Source organism: Narcine bancroftii, chromosome 1 (genome assembly GCF_036971445.1).
Source record: "Narcine bancroftii isolate sNarBan1 chromosome 1, sNarBan1.hap1, whole genome shotgun sequence".
Taxonomy (NCBI): Eukaryota; Metazoa; Chordata; class Chondrichthyes; order Torpediniformes; family Narcinidae; genus Narcine; species Narcine bancroftii.
Window position 1 is genome coordinate 409,170,489 of NC_091469.1, and position 25,369 is coordinate 409,195,857.

At 39.1% G+C, this 25,369-nt stretch overlaps 1 protein-coding gene across 1 annotated transcript in view; it reads left to right on the forward strand.

Moving 5' to 3' along the window:
* The first annotated feature begins 2,874 nt into the window (after positions 1-2,874).
* Positions 2,875-25,369, forward strand: part of malsu1 (mitochondrial assembly of ribosomal large subunit 1) — a 40,530-nt gene continuing 18,035 nt past the window's right edge. The window contains exon 1 of the mRNA XM_069916072.1: positions 2,875-3,119. Coding sequence (XP_069772173.1) covers positions 2,909-3,119 — 211 coding nt within the window. The 5' untranslated portion in view covers positions 2,875-2,908. The remainder of the gene's footprint in view (positions 3,120-25,369) is intronic.

Sequence of the window (25,369 nt, forward strand, 5' to 3'; positions counted from 1 at the left end):
GGAGAGAACTGGAGGGATATGGACCGGGTGCTGGTCAGTGGGACTAGGAGGGAGGGGATTTGTTACGGCATGGACTAGTAGGGCCGAACTGGCCTGTTCTGTGCTGTAAGTGGTTATATGTCAATATGTTGATTTTTTGCATAAGTGAGAAAAGTCTGTTTTCATTTAATTCCTCTGCCATATCCTTGACTTGCATTATTTCTCCAGCATCATTTTCTAGTGGTTTTATATCTCACCTCTCTTTTATTCTTAATATATTTGAAGAAGCTTTTTGTATCTTCTTTGATAGCTTTGATATTGTTAGCTCATCAAAAAGATGCTCTTAAATGCCATCTTATAGGTTTTCTATAAATTCTCTTTTGAGATCCAGTTGCAACCTGGTTTTCTCAATCCATTTCATGACCCCCATAACATTTCTCTTATGACACACGTTTTCTATCTGCTGTTAACATAACATAACAATTACAGCACGGAAACAGGCCATTAGGCCCTTCTAGTCCGCACCGAACCAAACACCCCTTTCTAGTCCCACCTCCCTGCACAATGCCCATAACCCTCCATCTTCTTCTCATCCATATACCTGTCCAACCTTTTCTTAAATAATACAATTGACTCCGCCGCCACTATTTCTCCCGGAAGATGATTCCACACAGCTACCACTCTCTGAGTAAAGAAGTTCCCCCTCATGTTACCTCTAAACCTCTGCCCCTTAATTCTTAACTCATGTCCTCTTGTTTTAATCTTTCTTCCTCTTAACGGAAATAGTCTATCCACATCCATTCTGTCTATCTTTGTTGTCCACATCCTGGCTACCATTTGAAGACTGCATATAACAGCCAACAGTGTCTTTTTACCCTTGCCATTTCTTCACTCAACCCACAATATTTCTATATCTTGTGATCCTATGTCACCTCTTTCTACTGATTTAATGCTGTTCCTTACCAGCAGATCTATTCTGCTGCCACTGCTTACATGCCTATCCTTTTGATATACTGGGCATCCTTGGACATTCAGCTTCCAATGATATCCATTCTTTTGCCACAACTTTGCGATGGCCACAACATCATACCTGCCAATCTGTAGCTGTACTACAAGGTCATCCTCCTTATTTCTTATGCAGTGTGCATTTAAATACAAAACCTTTAGCCTTTATTTGCTACATTTGACTTTGTGTCCCTGTTGCATTGCATTATGTGGCTGGTCCAGTAAGATTCTTGGCCTCCAGAACATTTATGGCAGAGAACATAATACTACTGATGTCAAGGGGAGGCAGTTAGACGCTCTTGTTGGAGATCATCATTTCTGGGGGACATGTGGAATGTCATTGCAGTGGTGTTTCATGTCACCTCTATCTGAGTGCTGTTTAGGTCAGCAACATTTTGGGGCTGGAATGATTAATCCACGACAAACAAACTAGTCTTTTGTGCAAGGAGTGACTCCAACTCTTGGAGTGTTAGCCTTCTTAAAATCTGTTGAGTTCTGTTTTACCGTGGCCCCTTGATGCCAGGTATAGTTATGCTGTCTTATTGTCAAGGTCAAACTCTCTCACCTCACCTCTGGAACACAAATGTTAGGTCAAGTTGACCTCGGCTCTAATAAGGATTTGAGCTGTCAATTTGCTACGATCACTCCCTTCCAATCACGTGGATTGAACTCCCTTCTTCTCCATTCCAAAGCCCCTTTCACACTTGCATCCAACTAAATTGGCCATTCAGTGTCCTGGGATAGGAATGGGGGGGGGGGGGGTTTGGCTTTTCACAGTTGACCACTCCTAACTGGGATACTGAACGCTTTCACACTTACAAGGAGCCCTCCCCGGGGATAGGAATGTTCTACCTTCTACTGGTGATGTCATGACATGATGTCATGTGATGGTGAACCTGCCCTAGATCAAAGTATTATGATCTTGTAGTCGAACAAAATTAATCATGCCTAATTATAGCATAATTTAACTTTATGTACAACTCAGTATGAGTCCTTCAGCTTCTGTTGTTGTTGTGCAGACCTATATAAACCTTTATAAGGGACTGTGTGAAAGTGCAAGCAATAAATAACAATAGTGGGCAATTTTTAAACAGAGCGTGAAAGTTGGGAGCGCTATAGGGTACAATTTATATAGCGTGGGAAAATTGGTAGTGCTATTGCGTACAATTTAAACAGCATGGTAGCATTATAGCGTGCAATTTATAAATACCATGGGGAAAATAGCGACGATGGACTTGCCCTCCCAGAATTCCATGCGGTAGAGAAAGAGCTGTATGCCGGGAGCATTCATAGAGGGGTTTCTCTGCTGCATGGCATTCTGGGAAGTAAGGTCCACCATTGCTTTTTTCCCCACAATCTTTCTAAATTGTGCACCATAGCGCTACCAATTTTCCCACGCTGTTTAAAACTTATCTGCTATTGCTATTTATTGCTGTTTATTGCTAATTATTTCCTCTGCCCCCTCCCCAACTGTGGCAAAGTTTATACCTTCATTTTAATCTTTAATTCCCGCATTCATGCGAAAAAAAACTTGGGTCATTTCACCTCAATCCCATCTCACCCTTGCCCCATTGCAACGCCAGCATCTGCAGACCCCAAGGATTGTACTAGGGGTCGAGGCCCGTCAATCCCCGGCGTGAGGTGGTGTCATCTGACGCCGGCGTGGGGCTGAATTTGCTTTGAAAGGCGTTCGATTCGTGCGATCACTTGCAAGTGTGAAAAGGGGGCAAGCCACTTCCACTCTGATCACCCGTTCCGGCCCGACTCGAGAGTTGGTTTCATACTGCTCCAGGTTTTGTGATCATATGCTTGCCTCCTCTGTCCGTTTGACCTCGGAACTGTTGTTACTCGCTGCATTTGTCTGTCGGGTTGAATTTGCGGTCCCGCAGCTTGAGTGACGTTTCTTTCGGACGAGATTTGTTCTATGGGGAAGGTTGTGGCCACGCTCGCAGCGCTTGCGGGCTGCGGTGTTCGGACCGTGCTGCGGGCCGCTCGAGAGCCCGCCCAGCGCGCACTGCTCTGCCCAGATGGCCGGGCCAAGCCAGCGCGAGGTCCCCGTGGTCCCGGGCTCATAGTCCGGGCTTCCCGGGGCTGCAGCGGCGAGCATTGGGAGAGGAGCCCGCTGGAGGAACGAGGTAAATTACACGGTGCAACCAAAGACTTGCGGCACGTGAACACATTGATGGCATTTTAGTCGATGGTGTGAAGGATAGAGGATTTTTCAAGGTAAACCAGATGATTTACGCGTCTGTGTCACTTAGCAGATCACGCAGCCTCCTCCACTCGAATTGAAAGGCAGTCAACGAATACTGTGAGAGGGGATAAGGGTAGAGGGTTGTATTTTGTGATTGCAAGCCTGTGACCACAGGGATTGGTGCTAGGAATCTTAGTGTTTATTATATGCATTAATGATTTAGAGATGAATGTAGGAGCCTCTGAATATGAAGTTTGCAGATGACATGAAGACCAGTAGTGTGAATGGAAATGAGAAAGGAGGCAAGGTGATCCTATGATAGGTGGAGAAGGGAGAAATGAAATTTAACTCTGATAAATGCAGAATTTCTCAGGCGTTTGCAGAGATTTGGTATGACCTGTAAAACCTTGGTGAACTACTACGGATGTCTGGTGGAAAGTGTGCTGACTGGCTGCATCACGGCTTGGTATGGGGGGCACCAATGCCTCGGAGCCGAAAGCCCCGCAAAAGGTAGTGGACACAGCGCAGTACCAAAGGAACTGCTCATGCTAACCATCTGAGACTCTCATATTCATGAAATAATACTTATTTATTTGTATAGATGAAATACTTGTCCTGCATATGTGTTGTCAAGAGCCCAAACGTGTCAAAAACCAGCAGCAATAGAAATTCACCAAGATAATGGCAACTTAAACAAAACTGGTTTTATTTTTTAATGCATAATAATAAAATAGATACTTATTCCTATTAATTTAACCCCCTTCTAATACTAAGCAGACGTGTATATAATATTTATGTGTTCATAAAAGTTATTTTTCACTGTCCAATCATTCACTTCTCCAAGTTTACTACAGTGTATTATCAGGCAATCTTCCTTACTCTGCACAGAATTGAACAGATATTATATTTAACTTCAGTTGTTACTGCTCAGGAAGGTCTTTGTTGGTTTCAGAGAGATATTTGTTGTTCATTGGACATACAAAAACTGATCTTCAATCAGCAACTGAAGGGTCTTACTGAAGAAACTTTCCCCCTCTGTTAAGGATAGCCTCCTCTTCCAGGTTACCACAAGGAGTTCTTTTTCCCCTATTCCAGGAGAAACACATTAACCAGCCACAACCCTCTGCAATTGACTATAGGCTGAACTCCGAACTCAAAACCTGTCTTGAAATGGGTTCAGGCAGCAGGTCTGCCAACTTGCAGCCTTCACCACAAACTGCTGCAAAATACTCTCCCAATGGATGTTTGAAAAACCACGTGGCCCCTCTTAAGACAACAAACTTTAACCAGAAATTTGAAACTCTGGCACCAGTCCAAAAACAAAAGATCTCTCAGTTCTTGAGCCTGCTCGGTCTGCTGATGCTGCAAACTTACCTGTGGATAAACAGCACAGCAGAGAACCAATTTTAACATTCAAGAAGTTTTAATACTTCATTTGTAACACCGATGCGAGGGGGGTGGGGGGGGAGGCACCATGAAATTTCCTATGATTTTCCCACAGTGCTGATTCTGTCTCAAAATTCATACAGAAATTGGCCTATTTATATAGTTAATTAGATCAATGTCTATGTATGACTTCACGTATTCTAACAAATTGGAAACAGCTTTCACATTTGTTCATGGACTTAGAATTTCTTTGTTCATTTAGGGATGTCTCCAAAAACCTTTAATTACTTCTTGACTTCAATGACTCATTCAAGACTGTTACAGTTAATGTGTCATACAGATGTAGAATGCAGCTCTTTCTTGATATGAAAGCCATGACGACTCATTTATGTGACAGTCCTTCTGGGGAGATATAATCCTTAAGTGTCTTTTAACAGAAACTAAACAAGAAAGTTCACTTTTAGTTAAAAGTTCATCTATAGTTACAATCCCATAATCCTTAGCAATGAGTTGGCCACATACAATGTTAAAAACTCCCAGAATTCTTTACAATGCCACAAAATAATGCTAATTAATCACAAATCTTTTACATTCCCTCCTTTTATCAGTCCATGAAAACTAATTAGATTATACTGTTAAGGGTGTTTAGTTGTACTCATTTTATCAAGACACACGCACTCTTGAGTAGGACCATAACAAAACATATCATAATGAAAAGGGCTGTGGAGAATACTTGGGCAGCACAGAAACAGTAAATCTACAAGGATAGCTGGGAGTATAATTTATTTTCTCTCCAGCCACTGGATCCATCCAGTAACAAAGGATTGTGGAAAGGAATAGTTGTGGTGTTGAGGCATTTCAAATCAATTTCTCGTGAATCCTGCATCTCTCTTTTTACATATGGTTCACCCACTTAGTGATGTTGTTAGAGCTGTTCGTTCAGTAGCCTTGACCTATAATCTTACAGGTCTCTCCACAACCAGCCAGAATAGACAGGGTCCATTTGGTTCTGGATTGTCACTGTACAGATGGCAACCACCTCTGCTGAGACCACCTTTCCAGCTGCTTGGAGCCCCTTAGTCGTTTCATTAGCCAATAGCCCCAGCTTCTGAGTTGGTGAACCAGCTCTTTGGATGCCTTTCTCGTACTCTCAAAGGGCAACAAAATCATCAAGACCTGCTCCATCTTAGAGATATCTCTCTTTATCCTGACCCCAGTTACCTCTGGCCAATCAGGGTATTGGTATAGCTTTTGCACATTATGTATAGAGGGAAGCACATATCCCAATTAACAGGACTCCATCCAATCAGTAGTCAGCTGTGGATACATCCTATGTCAAAAATAAAATGTCTCATTATATATAATAAAAGTTTAAGTCAATGTTCTCCCAGATTTGGTATGGTAACTGTAGGTGCTATTTAATAAAATATGTCATGTTATACTCTGCTGCTCTCCATATGTTTAGATCCTTACTTTCACTTGTGTGTAACCTGTTCTGCCTTAAAATCCATTCTATCACTTCCTGTCTGCGGTAGGGATGTGTCTTAAAGGGACTCATTCCATTGGGTTGGTTGGAATATGGGAATAGATTCAACAGCTATAAACATTCATCTTATCAACATATAAGTAAGACATATTTACAAAAGTATGCTATCATTAAAAATTTCTCCTTTCAGTCACAACTCTGGCATTCAGTTGAAGTATCGAGGCGACAAAAGGAAATAACAATAAAGGTTCTCATGTTATAGTTGGGCTTTAATATTTTTTCTCAGTCTTAATGTTTAAGGTGGGCCGTTTACCTTCAGTCAGTGTGGTGAACCCAATGAGGCTGTCCTTCAAGCTTTTACTGCATTCAGTGTTATTAGCAGCACTTGAAATGACCCTTTCCACGGAGTTCTTAATTTTTTCTGATCCCAATTCTTTATGAGGATGTAATTCTCAGGTTTGACATTAAGATATTTACCCCTTTGATTCTGTTAGATCGCCCTCCTTCAGGTAGGCTTGATCTACCTATGAATACACTACTCAAGAAAAGTCCTCATCAGATTACCCAAGTATTTGCTCATGTCATCACCTAATTATAATAAATGCAACCCCATTGGCAGTGCAGGCTTTTGCAGCAGATAGGCCCAAATTAGCCTGCGGTGTCACCTGCATTTTAAACAATGTTAGGGGTCACACGTTAGCTAATTTTACCCCTGCTTCCTCAGTCAATTGTGCCAGCTTATTTTTTAATGTTCTATTTGCACATTCCACTATTCCTGCTGTCTAGTTTTGATGGGAGTAGTGGAAACACTGCACAATCCTCAATCCCTTGTATAATTCTTCATTAATCTCAGATGCAAAGGACCATTATCTGCAATCATTCCCTCAGGCAGTCCATAGCAGGGAATTATTCCCCTTAACAAAATTTTAAACTAATAGTCAAGGTAGTAAAACAAAATCTTAAACAACAGTTAACATCATTGGTGTTTGGGTTTGCCATAATCCACCAACTAAAACATGTTCTATCATTGAGCAATATTTACAGCAATGCTGTAAACAAGAAAGCTGGCCAATTATAAACATGAAAAATGACTTCATGGCAAGAGGTATGCCCTTGCTGGCATGGTGTCTCTTTACTAACATTGAGTTATCAGCACAAAGCATTTTTCTTCTGTCTGTTTCACTTAAATATAGATGTCACCATGTCTGCAGTGAGGTGTTTTTTTAGTAAATATCATTTTCCTTACTTGCCACTGTGAACATAATCAAGTAACAAAGATATCAGCTACTGTACACGTGTTTGGTTGGCCGGCATAATCCATAACTGAGTGTGGGGATGCAATCCCTCTATTCCCACTGTTGATTCTCAATGGTAAAGGCATCCCGCAACTGCAAATCACATTACATGTCTGGCAAATCCAGTCTGTTGATTAATTGTGAGTTCATTTCCACCCCCCCCACCCCCGGGACCTTCCTCTCAGGGTTCCCTGTCATTTCAGGCACTTCTCATTAATTCTCTGTTTAATTATTTATTGATTGCATTACCAAGAGGTGAACTAATGAGTGAGTCTCAAGTCCTTACCTTAAAGAGAGTTGGAGTGCTTAACAAAAACAAGGGGTGGTTTAAAAGTGAATAATCTGAGTTTACGAAAAAGTTGCAGTAAAAATTTACCCTGCAACAGGCATTTTAAAACACTCTTTTCTCAACACCATTATGTCACACATGTAAGACTCCATGTGAACCATTTCTTGATTTCCTTATTTGGGGCAGTGTAGGTTGAAATTACCACTTAGAACTAATTTCCTCCTGAAAGTCTGAAAAAGTGATTAACCTGAAACTTCTCATCTCTTTTGACAAAGATGCGAGCATCTCTCTACATTATTTTTGCTTTGAAAAAAGTTCCGAAGTAGTTAATCTTCTGGAAACAATAAATGTCTACTATTTTAAAAGGGAAAGAAACTGTAGCACAAGGGGAAGAACTGATAATCGGACAGTGGAGTTTCCCTTCTAACCTATGAAAGTTTCAGAAGTAAGAAAAAATGGGCACTTGATAAATCAATTTGTTTTATAATGCCTAAATTTTTTTTTCTGCATGTATTTAAAGATCTGCTCATTACTGACTTGTCTTGGTCCATGACATGTTTTATCTTTAAAGAGTTTCAAGTCGAACATTCAACGTTAGCTCAGTGCTGTTTTGAAAAAGCTGGAAGAAGTGGCACTTAAGATTAGCAGAACAAAGGGTTAATTCAGTCATAGCAGAAAAAATCTCTCTCTCTCTCTCTCTCTAAGGTGGGGTTGTGGGCAAAAGAGTATAAAGTGAACTCTACAGAACTTTTTAGATTTCCCTTCCTGCTCATCCAAATAGCTGGGTTAGCTTCTGCAACTCCTCGAGAAAAGTTTAATTTTTGTCTTTTAAAAAATATACTACACAGACAGGGCAGGAGCTGCCGATCATTATTAACTCTACTTTGATGACTAAGTAAGGTCAGGGTCGATATGCCAGTCATGTAATTGGGATCCCAAAGTTTCCTCACCAGTGGCTCGCATTGTCTCTCCAGGTCTTTTTTTCATTTTTCCCACTTATTGTGGGTCTCCTCTTTCCACTCTTTAATTCTGTTTTTCCATTTATTTGATGCATCTTTTTATTTGCACATTATTTGTTCTTTGGTATTGTCTGACCAGTTTAAATTTGTCTTAAACAATAAAGTTTTTTCAACTGCAATGTCGGGAAAAATTGCTGAAAAAATTAATATAATTACTATCCTTGTGGTTGTTCACATGGGGCACCTTTTAAGACTGCAAATACCTGAGTGCAACAGTCCCGGTGGTTGGTTGTGCAGTAGAATGAATGAGGAGGACTTTGCCGTCTGAGCTGCGCAGCGGGCTTTGGACTTGGGGTGAGGGGCCGTACACAGCCTTTAGAGCCTCGTAGAAACCCCTGAAGTCGCCAATGTCCGTGCTGAGCTGGGTTCGTTTGGCGAGGCTAGTCCACCACTCATTTTGGATTTCCCGGAGTTTGCGCTGAAGATGGCTGCATGCGCGACGGAAGGCTTGTTTCTTCTCTGGACAGGACGGCTTTGTAAGGTGAGCCTGGTGGGCAGCTCGCTTCTTTGCCAGCAGCTCCTGGATTTCCTGGCTGTTTTTGTCAAACCAGTCCTTGTTTTTCCTGGAGGAGAAGCCCAGTACCTCTTCAGTGGATTGCAGTATAGTAGTCTTCAACTGATCCCAGAGGGTTTCAGGGGACGGGTCCGTGAGGCGGGTTGCATCGTCGAGCGACAAGATCTCCATTCTCAACTGATGGTCAGAACACTTCCAATCTCTTTTCAATGCCAACCGCTCAGTCCAAGATTCCGCCCTGCTCCAGCTCCCTCAACAGCCCCTAAGGCTAGAGCTGGATGAGGTCCTCACCCTGGATGAGACATATAAGGCAATCGAACAACTGAAAAGTGGCAAAGCAGCAGGTATGGATGGAATCCCCCCAGAGGTCTGGAAGGCTGGCGGCAAAACTCTGCATGCCAAACTGCATGAGTTTTTCAAGCTTTGTTGGGACCAAGGAAAACTGCCTCAGGATCTTCGTGATGCCACCATCATCACCCTGTACAAAAACAAAGGCGAGAAATCAGACCGCTCAAACTACAGGGGAATCACGTTGCTCTCCATTGCAGGCAAAATCTTCGCTAGGATTCTACTAAATAGAATAATACTCAGTGTCGCCGAGAATATTCTCCCAGAATCACAGTGCGGCTTTCGCGCAAACAGAGGAACTACTGACATGGTCTTTGCCCTCAGACAGCTCCAAGAAAAGTGCAGAGAACAAACCAAAGGACTCTACATCACCTTTGTTGACCTCACCAAAGCCTTCGACACCGTGAGCAGGAAAGGGCTTTGGCAAATACTAGAGCGCATCGGATGTCCCCCAAAGTTCCTCAACATGATTATCCAACTGCACGAAAACCAACAAGGTCGGGTCAGATACAGCAATGAGCTCTCTGAACCCTTCTCCATTAACAATGGCGTGAAGCAAGGCTGTGTTCTCGCACCAACCCTCTTTTCAATCTTCTTCAGCATGATCCTGAACCAAGCCATGAAAGACCCCAACAATGAAGACGCTGCTTACATCCGGTACCGCACGGATGGCAGTCTCTTCAATCTGAGGCGCCTGCAAGCTCACACCAAGACACAAGAGAAACTTGTCCGTGAACTACTCTTTGCAGACGATGCCGCTTTAGTTGCCCATTCAGAGCCAGCTCTTCAGCGCTTGACGTCCTGCTTTGCGGAAACTGCCAAAATGTTTGGCCTGGAAGTCAGCCTGAAGAAAACTGAGGTCCTCCATCAGCCAGCTCCCCACCATGACTACCAGCCCCCCCACATCTCCATCGGGCACACAAAACTCAAAATGGTCAACCAGTTTACCTATCTCGGCTGCACCATTTCATCAGATGCAAGGATCGACAATGAGATAGACAACAGACTCGCCAAGGCAAATAGCGCCTTTGGAAGACTACACAAAAGAGTCTGGAAAAACAACCAACTGAAAAACCTCACAAAGATAAGTGTATACAGAGCCGTTGTCATACCCACACTCCTGTTCGGCTCCGAATCATGGGTCCTCTACCGGCATCACCTACGGCTCCTAGAACGCTTCCACCAGCGTTGTCTCCGCTCCATCCTCAACATCCATTGGAGCGTTTTCATCCCTAACGTCGAAGTACTCGAGATGGCAGAGGTCGACAGCATCGAGTCCACGCTGCTGAAGATCCAGCTGCGCTGGATGGGTCACGTCTCCAGAATGGAGGACCATCGCCTTCCCAAGATCGTGTTATATGGCGAGCTCTCCACTGGCCACCGTGACAGAGGTGCACCAAAGAAAAGGTACAAGGACTGCCTAAAGAAATCTCTTGGTGCCTGCCACATTGACCACCGCCAGTGGGCTGATATCGCCTCAAACCGTGCATCTTGGCGCCTCACAGTTTGGCGGGCAGCAACCTCCTTTGAAGAAGACCGCAGAGCCCACCTCACTGACAAAAGGCAAAGGAGGAAAAACCCAACACCCAACCCCAACCAACCAATTTTCCCCTGCACCCGCATCGGACTTGTCAGCCACAAACGAGCCTGCAGCTGATGTGGACTTTTACCCCCTCCTTAAATCTTCGTCCGCGAAGCCAAGCCAAAGAAAAGAGAATGAATGACCGACAACAAATTTTTCTGGTACAATTTACACTGCAGACTTCCTCCAAAAATCTGCAGGAGTCCTGCACGATAAATTGCAGTGCAGGAATTGACTCAAAATTCCTGCACGTTCCTTTTTAGAATGTCCGTGTAGCAGTAAAATTCCTTGATTGTGTCGTATTTGCCTGCAGTCTAAAAACCAATAAGATTGCTTTTTTTTTCTCTGGTAGGCATTGCATAAAGATTGCATTAAATTAAGTGGAGGCTGGTCATCATTAAATGGTTGATCTGCAGTACAAGTCTGGTGTACTTTCGTAATTTCCAAAATTCCTGTGCAGTTTCTTCTGGGAGAGGCCTACATTCCAGGCAGCTAGTCACTAGCACAGCTCTTCACATAACAGGATTTAAAGTTTAACAGAATGGGGGAAAAGAAACGGGTTAGGTTTCATACATGTTTTGAGTTGATCTGATATAGTTAATAAAGCCCATTGGATTTTTGTCAGGAGCATGGTGGGCTATTAACATTTCTTGTAGTTTTCACAGAATATATATTTCCCCTGGTTTATACAGTAATTCTTTTTTCTGTGTGATTCGTTTTTACTCCTTCTGTATAAGTTTGTTACCAAGAAACCGCAGGAGTGGAACATCATTTCTTAATTGATACCTTTAAAATCCAACAACTTGTGAAACTGCTGCATGATTGAAGCACTTTGGAAGACAGGTTTCAAATTACAGCAGATAACCTTCAGTTCGAGATTTTTAACCCCTTCTTCCTCACTCAGGCACTACTGCCAATGAAGGTGGGAGGCAAACTTTTTCAAGTTTCTTTTTTCCAAAATGAACAACAATTCTCCATTAAAGCTTAGTCTGAAACCACCTTCTTTACTTTAACTAATGAGAACACAGGACTGATGACTGTGGCTGCTAGGGTACATATGTGGTGGTCTTGCCCACAAGGTATCTTTTGATTCTGCAAGAATAGGGTCGCCATGCCTAACATAGGCTCCCTGTGATTTTCTTCTCTTCTTTCACCTTCTGTTTGTTAACCATTTTGGTGCTTGATTTCTTTCCTCTCACATTTCAGCCTTCAGGACTCAGTCTTTTGGTGCACCCTCCTTTGTACATTACACTATACTTCAATGACCTTCATTTTTACCTCCAGCTTATTTCTTTAGATTTTTGCTATTGTGTACACTTTCTCCATTTCTTTTTTCTCTTGTTTATTTTTCTGGTTTTTCCCACATTAATTACTGTCTCTGATATAATGCTCGTGTTCCATATTCCTCCTGCTGTCCTTGCTTCATTTCTTTGCCTTTACCAGAGAACCTTTTTAACTCTGTCCCATGAACACAATCTACTATTAAAAATTTATCATTTAAATTTACCCATCCAGCTCCTTTCTGGCCTCCTGCACAATTCTTATTTTTTTGAACTGAGTTGCGCGACTTGCTGTCCAATATTAAATTTCTACCCTTTATTTACCAGATCATTGTTTTTTTACCATACTTCGTATCTCGTTTATCCATAGTCTGCTCCTTTTCCCTAGCCTGTTTTCCGAATTAATTAACAGTACCTTTTACCCAGGCTAACAGATCTATGCGATAATGTCAAAGTCATCTTTTTTTTATTACCTTGTCTCCATTCTCTGGTTCTTTTCTGGATCTTGGCAGGGAACCAGATCAGCCTCGAATGGAGGGTCCACAGTGTTCCCAGGAATTGGCTATGGAGACCGGGCTCAAGGGTCACGGAAGTGCATTTCAAGTCCAACCGAAAGCCTGGTTCTTTGTGGCCTCTTACTTCATTCGTGGCAATCGTCCCTGCAAGATCCTTGCTGGCTATGCAAATGTTAAAGTCTGGGCTGCAAACTTATCTGTGAATAAAGAACACAGCAGAAAACCACAGAACCAGTTTTAACATACAAAAGGTTTTAAGGGGGCACTATAAAATATCAGTGCTGATTCCCTGTCTCAAAATTCATACAGAAATGGGTCAATTTATATAGTATATTAGATCAATGCTTATGTTTATCTTCACATGTTCTAACAAATTGGAAATTGCTTTCACATTTGTTCATTCAGGGATGTCTCCAGAAATCTTTAATTACTTCTTGACTTCAATGACTCATTCAACACTGTCACAGCTAATGTCTCCTACAGATGTAGAATGTAGCTCTTTCTTGATATGAAAGCCATGACGAACTATTTATGTGACAGTCATTCTGGGGAGATATAATCCTTTCTTTAAACTTTATTTAAAATTTTATGACATGAATAAAATAAAAATTACATTTAAAGAAATAATAAAAAATAAGATAATAAAAATTAGAATACTACATCATTAACCCACACAAATTAACCCCCCCAATAATTATAACACAACATTAATCATCTAATTTAAAATTAGTCCAACCCTCCCCCCCAAAATAAAGAGTGAAGAATTAATTAACAATATTGTAAATAAAATAGAAAAAAACCCACTTCCAAAAAAAGGATAAAACTTAACAACAAAAAAAATTACTAACAACAAAAAAAAATCAATACTAAAATAATACCCTTAAACATATATTTAAATCAAACATAATACATGTATTTAACAAATGAAATCCACTTTAAAACTAAGTTCAAATATTAAAATCATATATCAACCACATCTGTTATTCAAAAAAATCATAATTAATAATACATAAATACAGAATTTCCATTAATACCAAGTTTCCTTTATAATTCATCGAGAGAACAAAAACATCCCTTAGAAAAACAATCAGATAAACTTTTTATTCCCTTCCCCTCCCCCTTATATAAAAAAGAAAAAAGTTCAAACTCTTATAAAATTCTCCATATTCTTCATTTATAACATCTTCAAAATTCTCTATCGAAATTAACTTAATTTTAATAAACTCTTCTCCCTCAATGTATTTGTACTTAATTTTCTTCTTTTTCTTCTTATCACCTTTCCCTTCATCTTCCTCTTCATCTAATTCAACATCCTCAAATTTTGACTTATTATCTTCTGTGACATCATCCTCTTAAAAAAGAAAGAAAAAAGAGAAAACCCCCCCCCCAAAAAAGAGAAAAAAAGGAGAGAAAAAAAACCTCCTAATTCCCTCTCAATTACAATCAGAAAACAAAAAGAGTTTAAAAAAAAATTTATTTAATTAAAAAAATAATAATAAAAAAACCTTCACTTCTTAACCCAAAAATTAAAAAGAAAAAAAAACAGGTCGGAGGTCACAACTACCTCCTCCTGTTTAAACCGCCCAAAGCGGTAACTCCCCCAAAATATTGGGTGTGAGATAACTCACAGGTAGCTGATGACTTCTGGAAACTAGTGCCCACCCAGTTCCCTCTCCCAACTCTCATTTCATTAAACTATCATCATTATTTAAACTATTTAAACCATTAGGCACTAATCCAACACCTCTTATTATTTATAAACTTTTAAAAGAACTTTAACGGGCACTTAAAGATAAAACAATAAATCAGAGTCAGGAGAGGTCTGGAAGGCACGTCTGTTCCCTATGCCATCTTGCCACGCCCCCGGAGATATAATCCTTAAGTGCATTTTTAACAAGAACTGAACAAGAAAGTTCACTTTTAGTTAAGAGTTCATCTATAGTTACAATCCCATAATCCTTAGCAATAAGAGCTGGCCATATTCAATGTAAAAACTCCCAGAATTCTTTACAATGTCACAAAATAATGCTTAATTAACCACAAATCTTTTTCAGGACACTGTTCAAGCATGCTGGTCCATAAACACCTACTTGTGAAACTCTCACAAGCACTTCCCATTGTCTCTGCAAAGACAACTGCAGGCATGAAGTCTATCCTTTCATAGATCATGCATGGCAAATGAGGTGTTTGTTTGTGAAATGTGACCTTAATAATTAAGCTTCACTTCACAATCTTTCCCTTTTTGCCACTGATGTGTAAGAACCTGGTGAAAACTTATAACTTTATGATCAAGATCTTATGATATTTCTGAGCAATTTTTATTTTTTGTCGTAATACCAGATTTTTCCTGTTCATGAAATGGTTATACCAGCCGACTGTACCTTTACAATCTCTATTTGGTTCTGGGTTTGACCTTGGCACCTTCAGTGCATTTGCTCTGATTTTATTTTGCATGACTATGTAGCAATCCTAGCTTTGTTCAAGTACCCATTCTGCAACATGATTTTCTAACCCCCAGCCAACCAGTGATGCCTCTTCTCATCGAACATCGTTTCTTTGGAATTTTTGTTAAAACCTCTTCCTTCTTTCTCCATTCTCGTTATCATCTTCTCAGTTATGCCAAATGTCCTTGCAGCAGCAGTTTGTGGATTGTGACTTTTAACTTAAACTGGCTTCATACTTTTTTCATTTTGCTGGATGCTCCACGATAACATTGACCTTCTGGCCACGCCCAGGAGCTCAGTCCATTTTTGGGGGAGGTTGTCTTGGACACCCATGTTTGCAGCATGGATTCAGAAACAGCAGGACTTGTTTGACAAACTTGCTAGAGTTCTTTGAGGAGATAATGGATCGACAATGAGATAGACAACAGACTCGCCAAGGCAAATAGCGCCTTTGGAAGACTACACAAAAGAGTCTGGAAAAACAACCAACTGAAAAACCTCACAAAGATAAGCGTATACAGAGCCGTTGTCATACCCACACTCCTGTTCGGCTCCGAATCATGGGTCCTCTACCGGCATCACCTACGGCTCCTAGAACGCTTCCACCAGCGTTGTCTCCGCTCCATCCTCAACATCCATTGGAGCGTTTTCATCCCTAACGTCGAAGTACTCGAGATGGCAGAGGTCGACAGCATCGAGTCCACGCTGCTGAAGATCCAGCTGCGCTGGATGGGTCACGTCTCCAGAATGGAGGACCATCGCCTTCCCAAGATCGTGTTATATGGCGAGCTCTCCACTGGCCACCGTGACAGAGGTGCACCAAAGAAAAGGTACAAGGACTGCCTAAAGAAATCTCTTGGTGCCTGCCACATTGACCACCGCCAGTGGGCTGATAACGCCTCAAACCGTGCATCTTGGCGCCTCACAGTTTGGCGGGCAGCAACCTCCTTTGAAGAAGACCGCAGAGCCCACCTCACTGACAAAAGGCAAAGGAGGAAAAACCCAACACCCAACCCCAACCAACCAATTTTCCCCTGCAACCGCTGCAATCGTGTCTGCCTGTCCCGCATCGGACTTGTCATCCACAAACGAGCCTGCAGCTGACGTGGACTTTTTACCCCCTCCATAAATCTTCGTCCGCGAAGCCAAGCCAAAGAGAGAAGAGAAAGAGGTAGAGGAGAGCAGGTTGATGTTGTATATTTGGATTTCTAGAAGGTGTTTGATAAGGTGCCACATAAGAGACTTATCAATAAGATTGGGGAAATATATTGGCATGGATTGAGGAATGGTTAACTGACACAAGGCAGAGAGTTGGAATAAATGGGTGTTTTTCTGATTGACAGACAGTGGTAAGTGGGGTTCCGCAGGGGTCAATGCTGTTCACCATTTACATTGAGGATTTGGAAGAGGGGACAGAGTGAGGTGAAGCCAAGTTTGTGGATGAAACTAAATTGAGTGGAAAAGCAAATTGTATAGAGGATGTGGAGAGGCTACAGAGGGAATATAGTTAAGTTAGGTGAGTTGGCAAAGGTCTGGCAGATGGAGTTCAACTTTAGTAAATGTGAGGTCATCCACTTAGGTAAGAAAAATAGAAGAGCAAATTATTATTTAAATGGTGAAAAACTGCAGCATGGTGTCAGCCACGACTTGGGAGTGCTTATGCATGAATCACAAAAAGTTGGGTTGCAGATACAACAGGTTATTAAGAAGGCAAATGGAATGTTGGCCTTCATTGCTAGAGGAATTGAATTCAAGAACAGGGAGGTTATGCTGCAACTATACAAGGTACTGGTGAGGCTGCACCTGGAGTACTGTGTACAGTTCTGGTCCCCATACTTGAGGAGGGATATACTGGTTTTGGAGGCAGTCCAGAGGAGGTTCACCAGGTTGATCTCAGACATGAGGGGGTTGACCTATGAGGAGAGACTAAATCGCCTGGGATTGTACTCATTTGAATTCAGGAGATCTTATAGAAACATATAAAATTATGTAAGGGATAGATAAGACAGAGGCAGGAAAATTGTTTTCACTGGTGTGAGATTAGAACTAGGGGCCATAGTCTCAAGATTCAGGGGAGTAGATTTAAGATGGAGATGAGGAAAACTTTTTCCCAGAGAGTAGAGAATCTGTGGAATTCTCTGCCCACGGAAGCAGTTGAGGCTACTTCATTAAACATATTTAAGGTTCAGTTAGATAGATTTTACATAAAAATGGAATTAAGGGATATGTGGAGAAAGAAGGTAGGTGGAGTTGAGTCAATGATCAGATCAGCCATGATCTTATTGAATGGTGGAGCAGGCTCGACGGGACGAATGGCCGACTCCTGCTCCTATTTCTTATGTTCTTGTATGGTAAAAGCATGAAATTCAGGCTGAAAATGGGGACATCTTATCTGAAGGTCGTTTTATGTGCCGAAATATATGGTATGTACTCTGACAATAAATCTGAAATTTGAATTATGAACCTTTGGAGGGTTAATTAAAGCTGGACATAGACAATGAATAGTAGGGCCTTGGTAACTCCAATGAGTCCTGAAGGTGACAGCACAGATAGATAAGTCAGTGAAGAAGATGAGATACCTGGCTTCATTCACGAGGTCATGGTATACAAGAGCATGGAGGTTTATGGCGCAATTTTATAAAACATTGGCCAGGCTACAGCTGTAATACATACAGTTCTGGTTGCCACTTTATTAGAAAATATGTGATTGCAGTTCAGAGGAGATTCACCTGGGGTGGAATGTTTCAATAATGAGGATACACTGGGTAAACAGAGTTTGTTTATTTTTGGAGCAGAGGAAGCTGAGGGGAGACCTGGAAGAGGTCTACAAAATTATGAGAGGCATAGACATGGTAGACAATAGCAGAAGTATCTAACAGCCATAGGATTAGGATAAGTATTAAGAGATTTAGAGGAGAAATGAGGAGGAACTTTTCACCCAGAGGGCAGATGGAATCTGAAAGGAGTTGGTAAGTGGATAGTGGAGGCAGAAATTCACAACATTTAAAAAGTATCACGTGAATCACCGATGCATGGATGGTTACTGACCAAGTTCTGGTAAATAGAATTGTACTTGTGCAATCAGATGACAATAAACTTGACTAATACAGATTGATATTTGATGGTTAGGATAGACATGATTGGCCAAAGAGCCCATTTCTGTGCTGTTTGTTTAACTGTGACTTGTATTTATACGGTGCCTTCTATGACGATTTGAAGCAATAATGTAGTCACTGCAGTAAAAAAGGAGAAAAATAATTTTCTATCACTAAACTCCCACCTGGGGGGCATGGCAAGATGGCGTAAGGAACAGACGTGCCTTCCAGTCCTCTCCTGACTCTGACTTATTGTTTTGTCTTTAAGTGCCCGTTAAAACTTTTTTAAAAAGTTTATAAATAGTATGAGGTGTTGAATTAACACCTAATGGTACATTTGCTAAAAAAAAGTAAAAGGAAACATCAACAGATTGTTAAAACATTACATTTTCTGAAATTATTTGAGCCTGCTTGTTTACAAAAATCCAGGACTCAGCGTGGAATGGATCCAGGAGAAGAAGCGCAGGATTCGGCACTGGAGCTCCGCTCTGTACCAATAGGGCTCTCTGAAGATGGCACTCGTCAGCCTTTAGAACAAAGGGCTGGCTGGGTGCATGTAGTTCACACAGCGTCCACTGTGAGTGCTGTTACTGAGACTTTGACAGCTGAATCAGCTGGGGCGCCACCAGCTGGAGAGTTAAAGAGCTGTCATTTGACTGCTATAGCAGTGGCGCTGCGAAGTGCACCACCAGTTACAACGGCTCTTCCAGATACTGAGGTAACGAAGTTTTTTAATGAGATTTGGCTTAAAGGTAACCCTGACCATCAGCCTCCTGACATTTCTGGGGGGGTCTGTGGCAGGGGTTTTTACACGGAGCCAAACTGCAAGAAAAGCTACTAAATTAAAGGAAGGGATAGAAGGTCCTTTGATTCCACAAGAATAGCAGGATCCCACTATGTCTGAATCCACTTGTGCTGATATACTTTTCAAGAGTCTTGAACATAAGATATATTCTTCAATGATGCACTTAGGTGATTCTATGAACAATCTTACTTCTAAGATTAATGCATTGATTCAGAATAAAAATCTAGCAAAAAAGGTTGATTATTTGGAGAATCAATCCAGATGGAATAATGTGAAAATTGTTGGTTTGCCAGAAGGTATAGAAGGGCCAAATCCAAGAAAATTTTTCACTGAATGGATTCCACAAGTGTTGGGACAAGATAAGTTTCCTGAAGGTTTAATATTGGAATGGGCTCATAGAGCTTTGAGAAGGAGACCTTTTTCAGGACAGAATCCAAGACCTGTTCTGGTTCGCTGTTTAAATTACTGTGATAGAGAGACTATTTTACGTATGGCTATCAGAAATGCACAGCAAAATAGATCTCCTTTGATGGTTCAGAGTAATTGTGTTTCCTTCTATCCGGATTTGAGTCACGAAATTATGTTTCAACAACGTGAATTTAATTCTGTGAAAGAATTGCTGTGGAAAAAAGGATATAAGGCAACATTTAGGTACCCTGCGGTACTGAAGATTTTTCAGGATGGATATCAACCAAAGTTCTTTGACAATCCTAAAGAAGCTATGGATTTTGCTCAGTCTTTGCCAATTACGCAATTCCAGGAACGACGTAGTTTTCCACGGTCTCCAAAGAGGGCAGAGCTGCAAGATGGGAATCAGATTTCTAGAAGAAATGGAAGAAACGGTGGTCGCAATGGCAAAGTTGATTAAAAAATTAAAAAAAAAATTTTTTTTAAATTTTTTGTTGAGAAGATTTCAAATAGTGATGGGAGTTGGGAGAGGGAACTGGGTGGGCACTAATTCCCAGAAGTCATCAGCTGCGTGTGGGTTATCTCACACCCAATATTTTGGGGGAGTTACTGCATTAGGCGGTTTAAACAGGAGGAGGTAATTGTGACCTCCGACCTGTTTTTTTTTTCTTTCTAATTTTTGGGTTAGGGAGTGAAGCCTTTTTTTTAATTATCTTTTTTTAAATAATTCTTTTTTATATATAATTTTTTTATTTTTTTATTTTTTTTGTGTCTCTGGTTATAATTTCAAAGGGGAATTAAGGGTTTTTTTTCCTTTTCTTTTTTTCCCTTTATTGGGGGGGTTTCTTTTTTGTTGTTGTGTTTTATTGAGTGTAAGAAATGTCTAAATTGAAGTTTGCTTCTCTTAATGTTCAGGGTTTAACTAATCCTATTAAGTGTAAGAAGGTACTTGCTTATTTAAAAAAATTAAAAGTTGATGTTGCTTTTTTACAGGAAACTCATTTAACAGATAAGGAACATTTGAAACTCAAACGTGAATGGGTTGGGCAAGTTTTTTATTCTTCGTTTAATTCTAAGGCAAAAGGTGTGGCAATTTTGGTACGTAAGAATCTACCATTCCAGTTACAGAACGAAGAGAAAAATGGTGGAAGATTATTAAAATTAAATTGTACAATCTTTAATGAGGCATGGACTTTGCTTGATGTTTATGCTCCTAATGTTGAAGATACAGTTTTTGTTGTGGATATGTCTTTATTACTTGGACAATCGAACTCTAATGTGATGATTGGGGGAGATTTGAATGTGGTATTGGAGCCTTTATTGGATAAGTACCCAAGAGTAATTAAGAAGTCTAAGATGGCAATTCAAGTGACTAATATGATGGCAGATTTGAATTTAATTGATATTTGGCGAAGAGTTAATCCTATAGAGAAAGATTTTTCTTTTTATTCCTCGCGACATAATTCTTTTTCTAGAATTGATTATTTTTTAATATCAGCACATTTGCAGGATAGGGTTACATCTGTGGAGTATAAGGCTAGATTGGTTTCGGATCATTAATTACTATTATTAGAATATTTGAATTCACAAGATGTTCAGAAAGCTTCAAGATGGAGATTTAATACTATGCTATTGCAAAAACCAGAATTTATTAGTTTTTTTAAAACAGCAAATTGAATTTTTTATTGGTATTAACTGTAATTCTGTTTCTAGTCATTTTGTTTTATGGGATGAAAGCTTTTTTGCGAGGCCAAATTATCAGTTATGCCTCTAAAGTAAAGGAGAGAATTAAAGAGATTGAAGATTTAGAGAAAAAGATAACTGCTACTGAAAAAGAATTTCAAAAACTTGCTACCGAAACGCAAAAGAATCAGTTAACTAATTTAAAATTTAAATATAATGAATTACAAACATATCAGTTTGAATGTTTAATGAATCAAACTAAGCATAAGTTTTATGAATGGGGTGAGAAAGCTCATAAAGTTTTGTCATGGCAATTAAAAAAGGAACAATTATCTAGGATTGTACCAGTGATTAGAAAGAAATCAGGTATTACTTTTAATCAAAAGGAGATTAATGAGGAATTTTGTAATTTCTATAAACAATTGTATACTTCAGAATGTAAAGATGTAACTGGAGACGCAATAGATTCTTTCTTGAAAAATATTAACTTGCCACAATTGAATCAAGAAGATAGACGAGAGTTAGATAAACCTTTTACAGACGATGAAATAGAAATGGCAATAAGAGATATGCCGAATGGAAAGGCACCTGGTGAAGATGGGTTTTCTATAGAGTTTTATAAAGTTTTTTATGCTGATGTATCTTCTATTTATAAGGATGTATTACAACAAACTTTTAATACTTTTCAATTACCCGAGTCTTGTTCTAACGCAATAATTACGGTTATACCAAAAAAAGATAAAGAACCTTTACAGGTTTCTTCTTATAGACCAATATCGTTGTTAAATGTAGATTATAAAATTGTAGCTAAAATTATGGCTAATAGATTAGCTCAATATCTGCCTAAAATTATACATGGTGATCAAACGGGATTTATAAAAAATAGGTATGCGTCAGATAATATTTTACGGTTAATAACCTTGATAAATAAATCTAAATTTCAGTTGAATTATCCAATAGTGGTTTCATTGGATGCAGAAAAGGCTTTTGATAGAGTGGAATGGAAGTTTCTGTTCAAAGTACTTGAGAAATTTAGTTTTGGTTCTTCATTTATTGGATTGATAAAGGCTTTATATAATAGCCCGAAGGCTAGAATTGCTGTTAATGGCCAAATTTCAGAATCTTTTAGTTTGACAAGATCTACTAGACAAGGATGCCCGTTGTCACCTGCTTTATTTGCTATAGTTATTGAACCTTTAGCACAATTAATACATCAAAATGAAAATGTTAAAGGTATGAGAGTTCTGAATGAGGAATACAAGCTGTTTCAATCAATTCCTTATTTTTAAAAAAAAAAGTTTTTTTAAGGACTTATATAAAGCGATTAGAGAATTCTTATGGAAGGGGAAATTTCCGAGAGTAGCAATGAGAAAATTGATGTGGGATTTTAAATTTGGAGGTTTAAGATTACCGAATTTTCAGCATTATTACGAAGCAGCTCAATTTAAATTTCTTAGTGCATTAATGAATATGGACGACCCACCTAGTTGGGTAAAGATAGAAATGGCGGTTATTTTAGAAAATTTTCCTCATGAGTTTTTGTTTCGATGGAATAAAAATTTACTATGAACTTACGATGTGCCAATATTGAAACATTTATTGAATTTATGGACAAGTAAACTTAAAAAATTGGGACTTAAAAATGTATATTGTGGAAGATTGCCATTATATAATAATCAACTTGTTCCTTTTACGGTCTCCAATGCCACTTTGAAACAATGGGAAAAGAAGGGAATAAAAAATTTATCTGATTGTTTTTTCTGAGGGTTGTTTTTGTTCCTTTGACGAATTACAAAGGAAATATGGTATTAGTGGAAATTCTATATTTGTATATTATCAATTAAGATCTTTTGTAAAACAGTGATGTGGTCGACATATGATTTTATTACCTGAATCTAGTTTTGAAGAATATGTACTTTCAATACCAAAAAAGGATATATATCTGATTTGTATTGTATTTTACAAGAAATTGATAGTAAAAAAGACTGGGATAAAGATAAGTTGAAATGGGAAAAAAATTTAGGACATAAAATAGCTGAAGAAGCTTGGATGGAAATTTGTCAGAATAGTATTCGGAAATTAATTAACGCTAGACTAGCGATGATTAATTATAATTTTATTCAGTTATATTTAACGCCGGAGAAATTTAAAAAATTTGGTCTTAGTAAGTTGGATTCTTGTTTTCAATGTGATCAGACGGCCAATACTTTTTTGCATACTGTTTGGCTCTGTGATCGATTGCAACAGTTTTGGAAAGGTATTCAATCTATTTTTAACAGTTTATATAATATCCATCTTGTATTAGATCCCGATATATTTTTATTAGGGAACATCCAATCATTAATTGATTTAGGTTTAGAGGATTATCAGATTTCCTTTATCTATTTAGTTTTAGTTGTGGCTAAGAAATGTATGGCACTTACTTGGAAAAATAAAAATATATTAACTTTAGATAAGTGGTATTTGGAGATGAAATTTTGTTTGACTATGGAAAGGATATCTTTTTCAATTCAGGATAGGATGTCTTTTTATAAGTTAAAGTGGACTCCGTTTGCTAATTATATGCATTTAAGTTTGATTTAAATATATGTTTAAGCGTGATATTTTAGTATTGATAAAATTTTTTTTTGTTGTCAGAATTTTATTTTAGGTTAAGTTTTATCTCTTTTTTTTGTAAGTGGGTATTTTTTTTCCATATAATGTTAATTTTATTAACTCTTCACTCTTTATTTTGGGGGGGAGGGCTGGACTAATTTTAAGTTAGATTACTAATATTGTGTTACAATTAACGGGGGGGGGGGTTATTTTGTGTAGTTTTCTGATGTAATATTGTAATCATACCATTTTAATTTTTTTAATTTTTCTTTAAATGTTATTCTCTATTGAATTCATGTTATAAAATTTTAAATAAAGTCTTCAAAAAACTAAACTCCCACCTGAGAAGTAACCAAAGATGATGATGAGATTAATTGTTAAGTATTTGATAGGACACCAGTGGAAATTCTCATCTTCAGAAGAGTGCCATAAAAATCTTACTCCTCCATTCGAGAGAGCACAAATTGAATGTTTGGGAAGTTTTGGATAAAAACCAGAAAATACTGGACCCCAAAATCCAGCAGAAAAAGAAATTCACCAAGACTTAAACAAAAGTTACTTTTAATTTTCTTTAAACCTAAAAATAGGATCAAACTTTAAATTATTACTATTAACTTAATTCCCTTCTAATTCTAAGTGCATGTGTATGTAACATGTGTGTAAGTTCAGAAAAGTTCTTGATTCACAGTCCCAATCTCACTTCTCATTCCCCCAAGTTCATTGGTATCAGGCAATTCTTATACTGTGCACAGAAGCTCAGGAAGGTCCTTGTCAGTTTTCAGAGAGAGATATGTTTGTTTGTTGGACACACACAAACTGATTTCTTCCAATCAGCCACTTCAGTGTCTTGCCAAAGAAACTTTCCCCATCAGGGTTTTCCAGATGATGACCACTTTCTTTCAGATCACCTCAGAGTTCCTTTTCTGTTTCCCTTATCTCAGGTGAAACATTATACAGCCAGCCATCTCCTCTTGTATGGACCACAAGGGCTTTGAACAAGTTGAACTCAACTCAACTTTCTCCACTCTGGAGAAAGATAATGAAGAAGTTCAATGGCAGGATAAGTTCAGCCAAATGAATGACCATTTTGGTGAATGAGAACTGGTTTGGAAGTATCTAATATTTCATTTTTCAATTGCTTGCTTTTCCACTGTTATTTTTCTTGAATTAGTGTACAAGGACATCCAGATCCTTCTGAAGACTAACAATTGCATCTTTCTCTCAATTTAAAAACATAATCTATTTTTGTATTTTCTTTCTCAAACTTTATATTTCACATTTCTTGTATTATATTTTAGTTGCTGAGTTCTTGACCAATCACCTAACATATCCATAAGTTTTTTTTTTTCATTTTCCTTGCACCTTACTTTCCCATCCAATTTTTGTCTCTCCTTGAATTTTATCTGAAGATGAAATTTGAAATTTTATCAGCCTTTGTCTTTTCTTC